Source organism: Nyctibius grandis, chromosome 6, assembly GCF_013368605.1.
Source record: "Nyctibius grandis isolate bNycGra1 chromosome 6, bNycGra1.pri, whole genome shotgun sequence".
NCBI classification, from domain to species: Eukaryota; Metazoa; Chordata; class Aves; order Nyctibiiformes; family Nyctibiidae; genus Nyctibius; species Nyctibius grandis.
Window position 1 is genome coordinate 10,467,197 of NC_090663.1, and position 13,317 is coordinate 10,480,513.

Here is a 13,317-nt window from a genome sequence, read left to right on the forward strand (position 1 = left end):
CAATTAAAATATTTTCGTATAACTTAGAGTATAATCTTCAAATGATCTGCTTTCAGGGATTCCTTTGTCTACTGAAAATCTTTTTGCTCCCAGAATGATGTAGTTTGGATTTCCAGTTCATTTTGGTACCATGGTAACTTTCATCTAATAAAGGCCAAGTAACAAAATAAACTTATTAAAAGATACTGTATGTAGATTTTATTTTATTTTATTTTATTTTTTTTAATCGTGGGATTATATCACTGGATCAGCCTTTTTTCCCATATCTTTGCAGTTACTTGCTAAAAATCCAGGGGAACGACTGGGTTGCACTGAAGATGGAGCTGCTGTTGTAAAGCAACATCCTATTTTCAAGAATATTAACTTCAAGAGGCTGGAAGCTAACATGTTAGAACCTCCGTTCTTGCCAGATGTAAGTAGGTGAGACAGATTTGATTAGTATCTAAAAAGGCAAGAACTATCATAATTCTACATCAGCAATTGTGAACTCCAGAGAAACCTTTAAAGTTACTTAAATTGGCAGGAGAATGCCATTGTGTAGCTATTGATAGCTAGTTGTTTTGTGGCATTTCATCTGAGATCACAAAACAATTTACAATAGTGGTATTGCTCTAGGGAGCTTTGTAGCTGATTTTTGAGCCCTTAAAAGTCTACTTCCCTAGCTCAGATGCTGAACAGATGAAGATTAGCTTTGAAGAAACTTCTGGAGTTGAAAGGAGGGTGTCAGAAGATGAGTGAATTATGATAACCATTAAGAAATCCAGAGAAGTTGCATGCTGTTTCTGGTTTTGATATTTCTTTTCTGTTACTTGCAGGATGGATGGAATTGCTCAGGTGCCTTATGAAGAGAGTCTTTTAAGTTTTTGCGTTTCTGTTTTGTAGTATAGTGTAATTTGGGGATCAGCAATGTGAAATATAAAATTGCAGACATTTCGCTCCCTATTTGCTCATCTAGGAAATTAAAAAAAAACAACATAAAAACATAAAAACCCCCAAAACGTTAATGAAGCAATCTTGTATTGTACTGCAGCACGTGCCGTATATTGTAAAAGATGTCCTGGACATAGAGGCAGTTCTCAACAGTAAAAGGAGTGAACCTGGATACTACAGATGATGACTTCTATTCCAAATTTGTTACGGGTTGTGTCTCAATCCCTTGGCAAAATGAGGTAATGTATATTTCATATAAGATTATTTTCTTTGGCACAGCAATATAGAAGATTTAATAAGGGATATAATTATAGTATTAACTTTCTCTGTGAGATGTAAAGAAGTTTCTGCTTTAGACTGCTTTGCTGAGAGACTTCAGAAAAAGGTTTTTCCCAAAACATAAACAACTTGCTAAAAAATGAGATCTATGGTAAATTTGCATAAATAGAATCTGGCATCTTGTCATCATAGATACATCATACAGAACAGTATTTAGCATCAGTATGACCACGTTTTCCGTGTTCTTCTATCACATGTTAGTCAATGTTGCTGTTCGTAGGAGAGGGATAGAATGCTATTCAAAGTATTCAAAAGCAATTAGGTGCAGTGCAAGCTGTTTGGTATCGTGCCTGTATAGCAATAGAGTATCCAAGCGACATAGTAATACAGAACTGCAGATTCACCTTTTCTAAGGTTTCAAAACAAACAGTTCAATATTGGTTGAGTCACACTTTCTTTGAAAGCTTTTTCATCTGACTAGTGAATGACTATTCTAGTATTCTGCACAGAATACTAGAATTTTGCTACCTCTGTGTGCAGTTCAGCCTGTATTTAGGAAATTCAAATCATCTTTATTATTTCAGGAAGAGCACTCAGTAACAATTATTTAAAATTGTAGTTCTTGTTATGAATGCCTTCCCCCTATTATAAGATGTTAATAACTTTCTGAAATTAGTATTGTCTTGAATTCTACTAGTGTAGTTTCTTTCCCAGTATGATTTTTTTTAATTTTATTTAAAGCTTGAACACAAAATATGAGCAATTTCTGAACAACTCAGAGAAAAAAGTATATTCCCTTTTCTTTCCCTTTTGCTTTTTTTTTTTTTGCATTATATTAAGGAGATTTGAAAGGTGTCATTTGACATAGAAAGTCTTCACTAAGAAGCAATGAACTTTGGGCTGTTGGAGAAATAAATATTTCCTATGCTACATTGTAATTCTGAACTTCAGAATATAATGCAGTCATTAAGAAATGCATTGCAGCTTAATAACTCTAACTCCACAGAGAGGGATAAAGTTGAAAGTAGTTATGGACTTCTGGTGATGGTAATTCCTTCTGTTCAAGGAATAACTGTGCAGACTTCATTTTACATTTGTGCTTATTTTCTCTTTTAATTCATGTTACTGAGCTTTCCCTCAAATCTTTGCTCTCAGTCTCTTAAGGATTCCTCCTCCCTTCCCATAATTTACCTAATGTCATGGTTTACAACAAAAGCAGACCACATTTCCTCTTATTCCTCTTTATGCCCTCTCTCTCTCTACAAGGCATACTCATTTGGTTGCATGCCCATTATGACAGATGTGTATCAGTGGCACTCACCAATAAATGCCAACTACATGTGGGCATTAGCCACTCTCCCCCTTCTGACCATGCCTGTTTGTTACATTTTGGCATTTACTGTTTCTGCTGTCCTTTCTGCAGCCAGTAATTGTGTTTTTAATTCTTTTGTTTTCTGTGTACACAAACACGGATTATTACAAAATCCCTTGCTTCTCTCGAGGGACCTGTCCTCATGATATCTTCCCCCCGCCCCCCCCCCGCCATGAGGTATTACTTTCTCTATCTCATTGCCTTATTTCTAATTACGGTATATGTTAGTTGTGTTTTGATAGACAGTTGCCCAAAACACTAGAATGATGTTTAAATTACTGTGGTCAGACATCAGCTGCCTTTTCCCCAAGAGTGCATTTCATCCCCTTTGTAAAAAGTATCCCCCTTTCTACTTTGTAAAAAGTATTCTGCATAGAATAATAATTTCTTCTACTCAATGTCATGTTTATTAATTAAGTTCAGTCCAGGGTATAGACATACTATATTTCTTAGGCTAGACTGCTCTGAAATGAGCAAAATAGATGAAAGGAAAATCAATTTCTGGTTCTAAAAACTTCTGCTTACTGCGTCCTGGGCAGAAGAAATGCCTTACCAAAGCAAGGGAGCATCTGAGTACTTACCTGCATGACAGTGCTGTTATTGCTATTCTGTAGTTTGCTGGATGCAAATGTAGTAAATAGACTTTGTGCCTTCCTTCATGGAGCTCTGCGAGTGGTGTAGTTTGGCAGATGAATTTGTAAGTTGTTAGGAGTACCCAGCCAAAGTAAACAGATAATACATGGAGCATGTTTGAGAAGCTTGTGTGGATATTTCATTTGTATTTCCTGTGTTTCGAAGATGATTGAAACTGGATGCTTTGAAGATATCAACGCATATGAAACTGATGGTACTGTGTCACCAGACAGAGAGAGGTCTCCTAAACCAAAGAGAGGTTTCTTTCACAGACTTTTTAGTGGAGAGGTAAGGGTGTTTATTTTCTTTCATAAGAAAATTACCAGTAAGAGCTTAACATCCATTCCATTTCTTATATTATTTTGTGATAGGAAAAACAAGTTGTTCACTGAATACCGAAACTAGTGAAATCTGATTTATCACGGCTCTGCCCCTGCACTGCATTTCAGAAACTGTAGCAATCCCTATAACTCCAGGAGTTTTTTCTCCCTCAGCATTCTGTCTTCCTCTAGTGTCTGCTAGCTGTTACCTGGGGAAAAGGTAGTGTGTGTTGTTAACAGCTGTGCTATAGATCTTTCTTTCCTAAAGATATTAATTTGGGTTATGCTCCTTATGTACTCTGCCAGTTTTTATAAAAACTGCTGGGGAGATGACTGGAGAGATAACTAACACCCCCTCTGTAAAAAATTAAATAAAATTGACTAACGAACTCGGAAGTGAGTGTGGAGGAGCAATGCAACTCCTAGGACTCGCCCCTTTAGAAAGCTGGGCTCCCAATGGTATTAAGCAAATAAGTAAAAATATCCCCAAAATGACTGAGTGTGAAGAAGTGTCACAAAACAAATGTTAAAATATCTTAGGAAGTTTAATGCCTTTGCCAAAACAAAAACATAACACATGTTTACACCGCTTCTGATAATGCAAAGCCTTTTCTTACACACGTAACATCTACTCTTTAGAGGTATATGAATTGAGTATTTACCACCTAAAAGACACGTGGCATATTGTGCTTATAGGTCGTGAGAAATAGGCTATTTGTAAAGGTTTTCAGCTGAAGATGTTGTATACAATTCTGCTTGCTCAGTATGCCTGCACTTAGAGTGGAATTATCTTGAGAAGCATGAGTATATTCCAGTAGAGAACATGTCTGTAGAAATTACTTTTGCTTTCAAGCAAAAATGGAATTTTAAAACTGCTGGGAGCATATCATTAAGTAGCCACAACAGGGCCATGTATTAAAATTGCATGATGATATTTTCTGTCATCAGCTGGTAATTCACCTCTCTAAAATGGTACAGTGCTAATGGAATGTATAATAGTACTGTCATTTTTAGTTCACCTTTTCAAAGTCACTTTTCCCCCACTTAGAGTAATGGAATAGAAGGAATGGTTCAGTGTACTAATAATCTCACATAGCTAAAGTTAAAGCTTGTGTCTTTTCACGCTGAATCAGCAGGGTTCATACTGTCCCAAGATATGGTTCTATGTATTGAGAAAGAGTCCTAAAAAAAATTAATACAGCTTGAAAGCCTTCAGTTGGTTTTGAAGTAATAAGACTGCAGTTAATTGTCTTGTGAAGTTAAAAGAAGGAAAGATCTTAAGGTTAAATGAAACTTTAATGACTTGAGATTTGGGCTTGGGTTGTGGTTTCCTTTGATATGCCCAAAGCATTTCGTTAGTATGGAGTAAAATGTGCTGGAAAAAGAGCCACCCTCCAACCCCCCCAGCCTTTCTGTGCCCCATAAAAAACACAAACCAACAGTAGTGTCAGTTCTGCAGCTGAATTGTCTCTTTGTCTTTTCTTGCAGGTCTGCTTTAAATCTGATTGCAGTGATGATGAGCAGGAGTCCTCCAGACTGTAAATCATTTTACTCTCATCAGAAAGGATGAGCAAACTTTAAATGTTTTATATCTCTGTAGCAAAGTGTATTATATATATTTTTTATCTGAGTTCAAAGATTTTTGTACATTTGTACTTCATTTGTTTTAAGATGTATATTTTCACTAAAGCTTAATTGTACAAAAAGCAATGAGTGCCATTTGAGTGAGTGTGTTTCTGTATGTATTTGATTTATCTTGAATTTTTTTTTTTCCCCCCAGTGGAATGAATCTAGAAATACTGAAAGGATTTTAAAGCACAGAGATAATATCTATGGCATCAATGTAACTTGACTTTGTATGCTCCTGGTAAAAGTTGTCTTCTTCTTGAGGATCTTTATTAGCAGTTTTCTTAATAGTAAAATTGCTGTACTGATAAATTTCATAATTCCGATATTATCTGGCAGCATGGCAGTGCAATTACCTAATGTATCTTTCAAGCAATTGCTAAGGAAAAAGGAATTCAGTGCACTGTGGCCAGCTATTTTGAATTGCTCTTTACTGTCTGTCTCTGTAGAATGTCTTTCTGTATTTCTATATATAGAGAATTCTGAACATTTAGCTTAATCCTGTAACAAACTGTATTACCCCATTCTTCTCCTTGCTACCCATCTTACACATCCTCTCCATACAGTTTCTTGGCATGGACTGTGCAAGTTAGACCTATGCCAAAACTTTGTAACTATATTTTGAGTACTTTGTTGCCTTTACTAAAAGGATTTCTTTTTACCTCTGGGGACACCTTTTTTTTTTTTTTTTTTTGTAAATGAAATTGTTTACAACTCCATGTAGGATGTTACAGTTTTATAACGGGGTAAAAAACAAAGCATGGCTCTTCTTACTAACCTCCTCTGTGCTTATTATGTTGTAATATGCAATGCTGTAGAGTTGACAGCGATCATTGCCACTGAGGGAAGGACAAGGTAGTATTAAGTATCAAATTTAATTACGTAAATAATCTTTTCTTATAACCTTTAAAAACTTAAACATTAAAACCTGCCTTTAACAATTGCTTGACACAGATGTGGAGCTGGTATTGAAGTTTTAGTTATGATTACCTGATGTTTGTTAGGAAAACTGTTTCCAGCTGCTTTAAAGCTCGTCAAACTTCCCTTCTTCTGGACTCAAAGTATGCCAGACTTTCTTTTTACTTTGTCAAGTTTCTGGTAAAACTATTAATCTGTGTCTGGGAATGAATTTAGGGAACACATTTCATTAAAAACCTCTTCTGTTTTCAAAATTTGAGTTAGGGACTTAAAAGTATAACGGAATGCTCTTGGAGTTGGAGACGTGACTTTTGTTACATGTTTTGTTCTATATTCTGAAGATTTGTCTCTACTGAGCATGCATTTTTTTTCCTCTCAAACCTCTAGGGTGCCAGCCAGACCACACATGTATTACACACACAGAGCAACTGAATATCCCTCTACCTCAAATAGGTTTCTGCTTGTGATCTGCAGACCCACTGGAAGAAACTTAAGCTGCTTCTGAGAAACTTACAAGATACATTTGATACTGAAGCCTGTTGTCAGGTTTTAATTCACAGTATTTTGTCTTTAGTGACAATGTTTTAATGGGTTAGAATTTGAAAAAAAGTTGGAAAACCAGTGTGTTACAGAATCCTACTGGGGCTGAGCTGGTGTCTATCTGAAATTGTCCCTCTTGGCTACTGTGCCACAGAAATGAAGAATGAGACTCTTCCTATGTCACCAGTGCATTTTTACCGATGTCTAAAACAGCACGGAGGACAGCAAAATGACTGCCATAGAAAGTACAAAGGGAGAAATTGGCAGAGGGTGAGTTTGAATGAATTGCTGGAAGATGGTCTGATGCAATAGTGAAGGGATGGGAAGCTTGACAGACAAGAGAAATATCTGAAGTAAGGGTGTTGGCTGGAACCATTATGTGTGACACAATGAGCCGGCATGGTCTGACCTGACTGTGTTTATTACATACCACAATAATACGACTCTAAAAACATGGGAATGGAGAAATAGGGAAGTAACAAAAGTATTTTATAAACAACCACCTGGTTGGAGAAGTGATCATGTTTCTCTGAGTAAGGAGTTTAATTTTTTAAGATCTTAGGTTTGCTCTTCTGAGGCAAAGGTGACCATATTAACACTAGACATATGGAGTGACAGTCTGGATTTAATGTCTGCTTATAGCTACTTGAAATTTGGGCATGAATACCATGTACACAAGCTGAGTAATTTTTATGAAGAAAATACAGGAATTGGCTTTAACAAATAAAAAAAAAAATCTGAAAGTCTATTTATCATCTATTTCAAATTTTCTTTCCATATTGGAAGGGGAGGGATTGTAACTTAAAAAAAAAAGTATTTCAGCTCTTCTGTTTTGGAGTGCTTAGATTTAACACTTATTCTCCAGGGATCTGTGAAGAAAAAAGGCTAGATGAAGAGAAAAGGGAAGTTGTTCCTAAGAAGTGGTTATTTATACGTCCGCTTCTTTGGACAAGGAAAAAAGTGGAGGATTTGTTTCTTTTTATGAAGCTTTATTAAGTTTCATTTCACAAGTTTTTTGTTATGTTCTGAATAATACTATTGAATTGTATTTGCGTAACTACATTTGCAGGATTAGGACCTAAATTCTATTGGGTTTTGGGTTTTTTTTGTTTGGGTGGGGTTTTTTTTATCCCCAGAGGCTCAAGAAGACATTTTTCTACTATAAATTTGTCCCTTTTGGCTAGAAATATAACCACATAACAATGACTAGATATTATCTAATGTGAATCCGCTAATGAATTAGAAAAGACAAGAAACTGGAAGGATCAGCATAACTCTCCTTATACGGTACACGGAGATTAAGATGTTACACTGTTTAATCAAAGGTGACTAACATTGGTTAAATGTCTTTACTGGAGTATTAGCAGCTTGGAGGTGCATTTTGAAAGTGGGGAAAGGGTAAGGAGAGGGGAGAGCACTGCAAAGCACAATATTGTGGTGTAATAAACAATATGAACTTTGCTCTTGATTTTTGTAGGACACAACTGAGACAAAGAAGGGGGAAGGCAGCAGGTTGTATATACTGATTATGTAGCCTTTTATTTCCATGAAGCTGTTTTTTGTTTTGTTGTTGTTTAAAAAAAAGCCAATGTAAATTCTTGTCATTCAGTATGACTTCATTATACCTCCCTGAATTCAGATTCTAGATCCATGGGTTAAAAGGCTAATTTAATAGCAGTGAGACAATCCAACAGCCCAACTGCTTTGTTCTACTGGTGCAAGTTATGGAAAGATGTATGGAATTCCATGGAGTTACTTGCATGAGATCAACCCTCCTTTTCTGTGGCTTGTGTTTTCAAGCATTTGTGTATGTAAGTCTTACTGTCTGCTTGTGCATACTTCATGAATCTATATATTTAGCTCAAAATTCAGAAACTGTGAAACAATACACCAGTATCTTATTGGTTTGCTTAATGCTTTTGAATGTTGTGACCAACAGAATAGAATCTTCACGCCTCAGGGTTGTTCTCTTTCTCTAAAAAAAATTGTCACCTTCCCCCCGCCCCCCCAGAGGTGTAGTGCTCACAATAGACATGGTGTTATGTCTCTGGATTATAACAACAAAACAGTCTCAGTTGAAAAAATGAGCACTGAAAAATAATTACTGTATAATAATAAATAGGAAAAAACCTGTTATTTCCATAACAAAGAGCGCTCTATTGACAAATCTTAGCCTTTAATAGATGATGTTGTATGTCTTTTTTTTCCAAATCAGTCTTAAAACAATAGATGTGAAGGTTTTTCATTATGAAGATAATTATCTCCATCTCAGAGTAGAATTGTGTAATTTGAGAAATCAATATGGAAGCTATTAAAAACAACTAAAAATCCATTTTTAGAATGCACTTCAATTATTTTTCAAACTATACTGATGTAAGAAATTTCTCACTGCCATTTGTGCAAACAAAGAATACTTGTTTACAAGTTACTAAAAAATGTCAACAGAAGTAATGTTATTTTGCTTTGGTTTACAATTTAGTATTACACTAATTTAACATTGGAATTACCCCTTCACTTCAGTATAGCTTTTCAGAAAATACTTCTCTTTAGGAAGTGTATATATGAGTACAAGTTGGGGGCAGACCTGTTGGAGAGCAGCGTAGGGGAAAGGGACCTGGGGGTCCTGGTGGACAGCAGGATGACCATGAGCCAGCAATGTGCCCTTGTGGCCAAGAAGGCCAATGGCATCCTGGGGTGTATTAGAAGGGGTGTGGTCAGCAGGTCAAGAGAGGTTCTCCTCCCCCTCTACTCTGCCCTGGTGAGGCCGCATCTGGAATATTGTGTCCAGTTCTGGGCCCCTCAGTTCAAGAAGGACAGGGAACTGCTAGAGAGAGTCCAGCGCAGAGCCACGAAGATGATTAAGGGAGTGGAACATCTCCCTTATGAGGAGAGGCTGAGGGAGCTGGGTCTCTTTAGCTTGGAGAAGAGGAGACTGAGGGGTGACCTCATTAATGTTTATAAATATGTAAAGGGCAAGTGTCATGAGGATGGAGCCAGGCTCTTCTCAGTGACATCCCTTGACAGGACAAGGGGCAATGGGTGCAAGTTGGAACACAGGAGGTTCCACATAAATATGAGGAAAAACTTCTTTACGGTGAGGGTGACCGAACACTGGAACAGGCTGCCCAGAGAGGCTGTGGAGTCTCCTTCTCTGGAGACATTCAAAACCCACCTGGACATGTTCCTGTGTGACATGATCTAGGTAATCCTGCTTCAGCAGGGGGATCGGACTAGATGATCTTTCAAGGTCCCATCTAATCCCTAACATTCTGTGATTCTGTGAAGTGCTCAAAAAATGGAATTAAAATTCAAAAATTAATGGAAAGCATCTTGAAGCTAAATTTATGTTTACTTTGATTTGAATTACCTGCCTGGCTCATTTGGGTGATGATGATGTCTTCTGAATGTACAATTCTTTTTTACTTCATAATTGTTCTTATGGTGTAACTTCAGTTTTGCACATGAGATATGTAGGTAACTTTTCTCATGTTCCACGTGTGTCCAAAGCACCAGAATTCTTTCCAAGTGTAGCGAAGCTGACTGTTAAAAGTGATGCATTAGTTTCTAGTATCTCCAAACTACTGAACTGTTCTTCTATGAGCTGTTTTCCTGGATGTTCTAGCGTTGTTATTCCTGAAATAAAAGCAAAACACTGCCACATATCTCAACCACATGTATTCCTGTCTAATGCGATTTATTTACCATGTCTCTCATGGTAGCCAGGATAGCTAAAAGAAAAACTGATAATTAAAAAAAAAAAACCCAACATTGTAATTTGCTGAAGCGGAAAATGTGTATTACATGTTGTAAGTTCTTTACCAATGTAAGATTGTCAGATCCAGGAAGAAGTGCCTCAGCTCTGTGGCATTTGCTCAATTGATAACTTATCTCGTGGTCTGAATCTTGATTTGTACATAAATTTCTGTGTGAAAAGACAGAATTATCAGGATGGGCTGTATTTCATTAACACATTGACTGTGATAACATTGAATGTGAATGCAAGATTAGTCAGTAGTAGCTCTAGCTCTACTTGTCATCAGCCTTATCATGCATATTGAATTTTATACTATCCCCAAAGGAAACTAACCAGACTTAACTCTCCTTGAGAGAATTTACACTTTGATATTAGTTGGATTTATGGTTTTTTGTATCAAATACTTTTCAACAGTAGGCAGCACTTGTATTTTCAACATTTCACCCTCTTATGCAAAGGCTTTCACTGTAATTTTATGACATGAGTTGAAGGGCTAAGCACTCAATTACTATACAAAACAGCTTAAAATTAAGTAACTTTAACAATAATATAACCGTGCTATGGCATGTTGCAGATTATCTGTGCATGTGTTGAACTACATGGGCCAGCAGTCTCATGACGTCTATTGGATTGAGTAATACCAATTACCTGCTGAATTGTTAGTGGAAATGCAGAAATGCTGGTCTGAGTGTGACTTCAGGACAGGCGAAAAATATTCTTGATGTTCTTGTCCAATTTGTTCTTAGAAATATTAAATCAAGAGGTAACCTATGCCTAGGTAGCCTGTGTTTAGGAAACCTTTCTACGTTCATGATGTTCAGGTCTGTCTTATAGACAAGGTAAAAGCGTGTTGTTTCTTTTTTTCTCCTGGAGGTTGAGATGAATTCATCCTCATCCACTGAATTACATATAACCTTTTAGGTATTCACTCTTACTCTATTGAGATTGTGACTTTATTTTTCTTTGTGGTAACGATGGCTTTACAAAAATGCCTGTTCTCTAACCCTGCCTGCTTGTTCTTGCCCCTTGCCAGTTTTACATCACATTATTTTTGCCAGTGCAGCTGTTTGTGGGGCTGCTGTTTGAACAGCATCAGTGACATGATACATGCAAAACCATGGATCAGTAAATTGGACTTGGGAGAATCTACTGATAAGGTACTTGCCAAAGAACAATCTGATAGCCGTGTGTTCTCTTCCCGTTACCCTAACTCGGGGTTAATGAGCCAGAGGGCTGGCACTGCCGATACAATTCAGAAAGAGGAGAACAAAGAGGAGTGTGCTTGTGGGCAGGCATTGCCTTGGCATTTCTGCCGGTGAGTCAGCAGCCCTCAGGGGACTGGCACACATCTTGGTCTGAAGCTTCAAAACAGTTTTGCAAAGACTGACTTGGTTGGTGGCTTGTGTAATCTTTGATAAGAGCTTATGCTCTTTTTAATGTGCTTAAAGTTATTTCAAAGTGTGGAGTGGCACATGCAATTATCACATAATGTATGCAGCGTTCCAGCTACGCTGTCATCTTTTTTCATGTATCATTTGCTAAATAAAAAATTCATGATCATCCGTATGTTCCAGAGAAAAGTCTCTGCAAGCTTTATCATAAAATAATCAGGAAAAATACTCTTTTTACATTAAAAGCTCACATTTTGTTACGCGTTTACAATGAAATAGGGGTTTTCCTGTAAGTTGAATTGCTTTCAGTACTGTAGATAGGTTTACTTTCAGAGGGATGTTTCAAATGGTTCCTCTTCTTTTATTAACATGCTAGTGCAGTTAACTGGCAGAGCACTGTTTTACTGAATATTTGGCAAGAATGGGGTCAGAAAGGTGGTTCTGTCATGACTTACGTTGGCCTGAATATCCAAAGACATGAGCTTCGCTGCTTTTGTCCATCCCTGCTAGCGATAACCAAGTTGCATATTAAGTCATTACTGGGACTTTTTAAAGAGATGTTCTCCATTTCCATTGCTGGAACCACTTTCATGTGTTTGAGACGTAAGTTGAAGTGCCAGTTCTTACCAGTTGTCATTTAAAATGTGTATCAGCAACTAGATATATTAAAATCAGTGGTTGTAATGGGAAAGTTCACAATAGTGTTGATTTTTTTAATTAAGTGCTTAGTAATAGAAGCAGTGATTTACCTATTGTATGCCATCTCTCTCGTATACTGTATAAGAGTGGAAAAAGTATCCTCTGATAAAGCAACTCCAGACTCACGAGAGGAGCGCTGAAAGGCCGGTGGGGACGTTGCCAAGTTTTAAGTGTCCTGTTCCTGTAAGTGTTTCCTCTTTCCTACGTGCAGCCTGAAATAAAACTGAAATGCCGGTAGCGCCTTTGGCAAGCACCTGCCTGCGCAGTGGGCTTGCTGGAAACGGAACGCGAGGGGGGGAGCTGCAGGGGTTCCCCGTTACACGTCCTTGATGTACGGGCAGGTGCAGCGTGTGCTCTCGCTGGGCTGGGGATGGCGATGGGGTACGATGGGAGCTGGGGTCCCACCGCTGCCGTGTCAGGTTCTTACTGAGATGGGCGCTCGGTGCGCTGGAGCGGCAGCTGGACCGGCTGCATTTGCTGCCGTCTGGCTCCCGGGGAAAGGTGAGCGCTGGCACAGCCCCTGCCAGGCGCGGAGCCGAGGGTGGGAGCGGCGCTTCCCCTCCGAGGGCTGTTTTTGTCGGCCCCCATCGCTGCGGCGCCGGGGCGCTTGTCACCGCCCGTGCGCGGGGCGGCCGCCTCCTCCCCAGCAGGGGGCGCCGCGGTGCAGGCGGCCGGCGGGCTCTAGGACCCAGCACCCCCTCGCCGCGGCGGGAGCGCCCTGGGCCCTTGTCACGCGCTAGCGCCTGCCTGATCCACTGTGCTGTCACATTCCGGAAGGGGCGGAGTCCTCTTTTTGATTGGACAGGAAGCTTGTCGCTCTCCCTGATATCCCGCCCCCTACCTAGCCCTCGTGCC

At 38.6% G+C, this 13,317-nt stretch overlaps 1 protein-coding gene across 1 annotated transcript in view; it reads left to right on the plus strand.

Annotated features, from left to right (window-relative positions):
• Positions 1-5,160, plus strand: part of GRK4 (G protein-coupled receptor kinase 4) — a 35,941-nt gene extending 30,781 nt beyond the window's left edge. The window contains 5 exon segments of the mRNA XM_068402980.1: positions 275-412; positions 1,031-1,069; positions 1,071-1,169; positions 3,380-3,502; positions 5,023-5,160. Coding sequence (XP_068259081.1) covers positions 275-412; positions 1,031-1,069; positions 1,071-1,169; positions 3,380-3,502; positions 5,023-5,076 — 453 coding nt within the window. The 3' untranslated portion in view covers positions 5,077-5,160.
• The last annotated feature ends 8,157 nt before the right edge of the window (positions 5,161-13,317 follow it).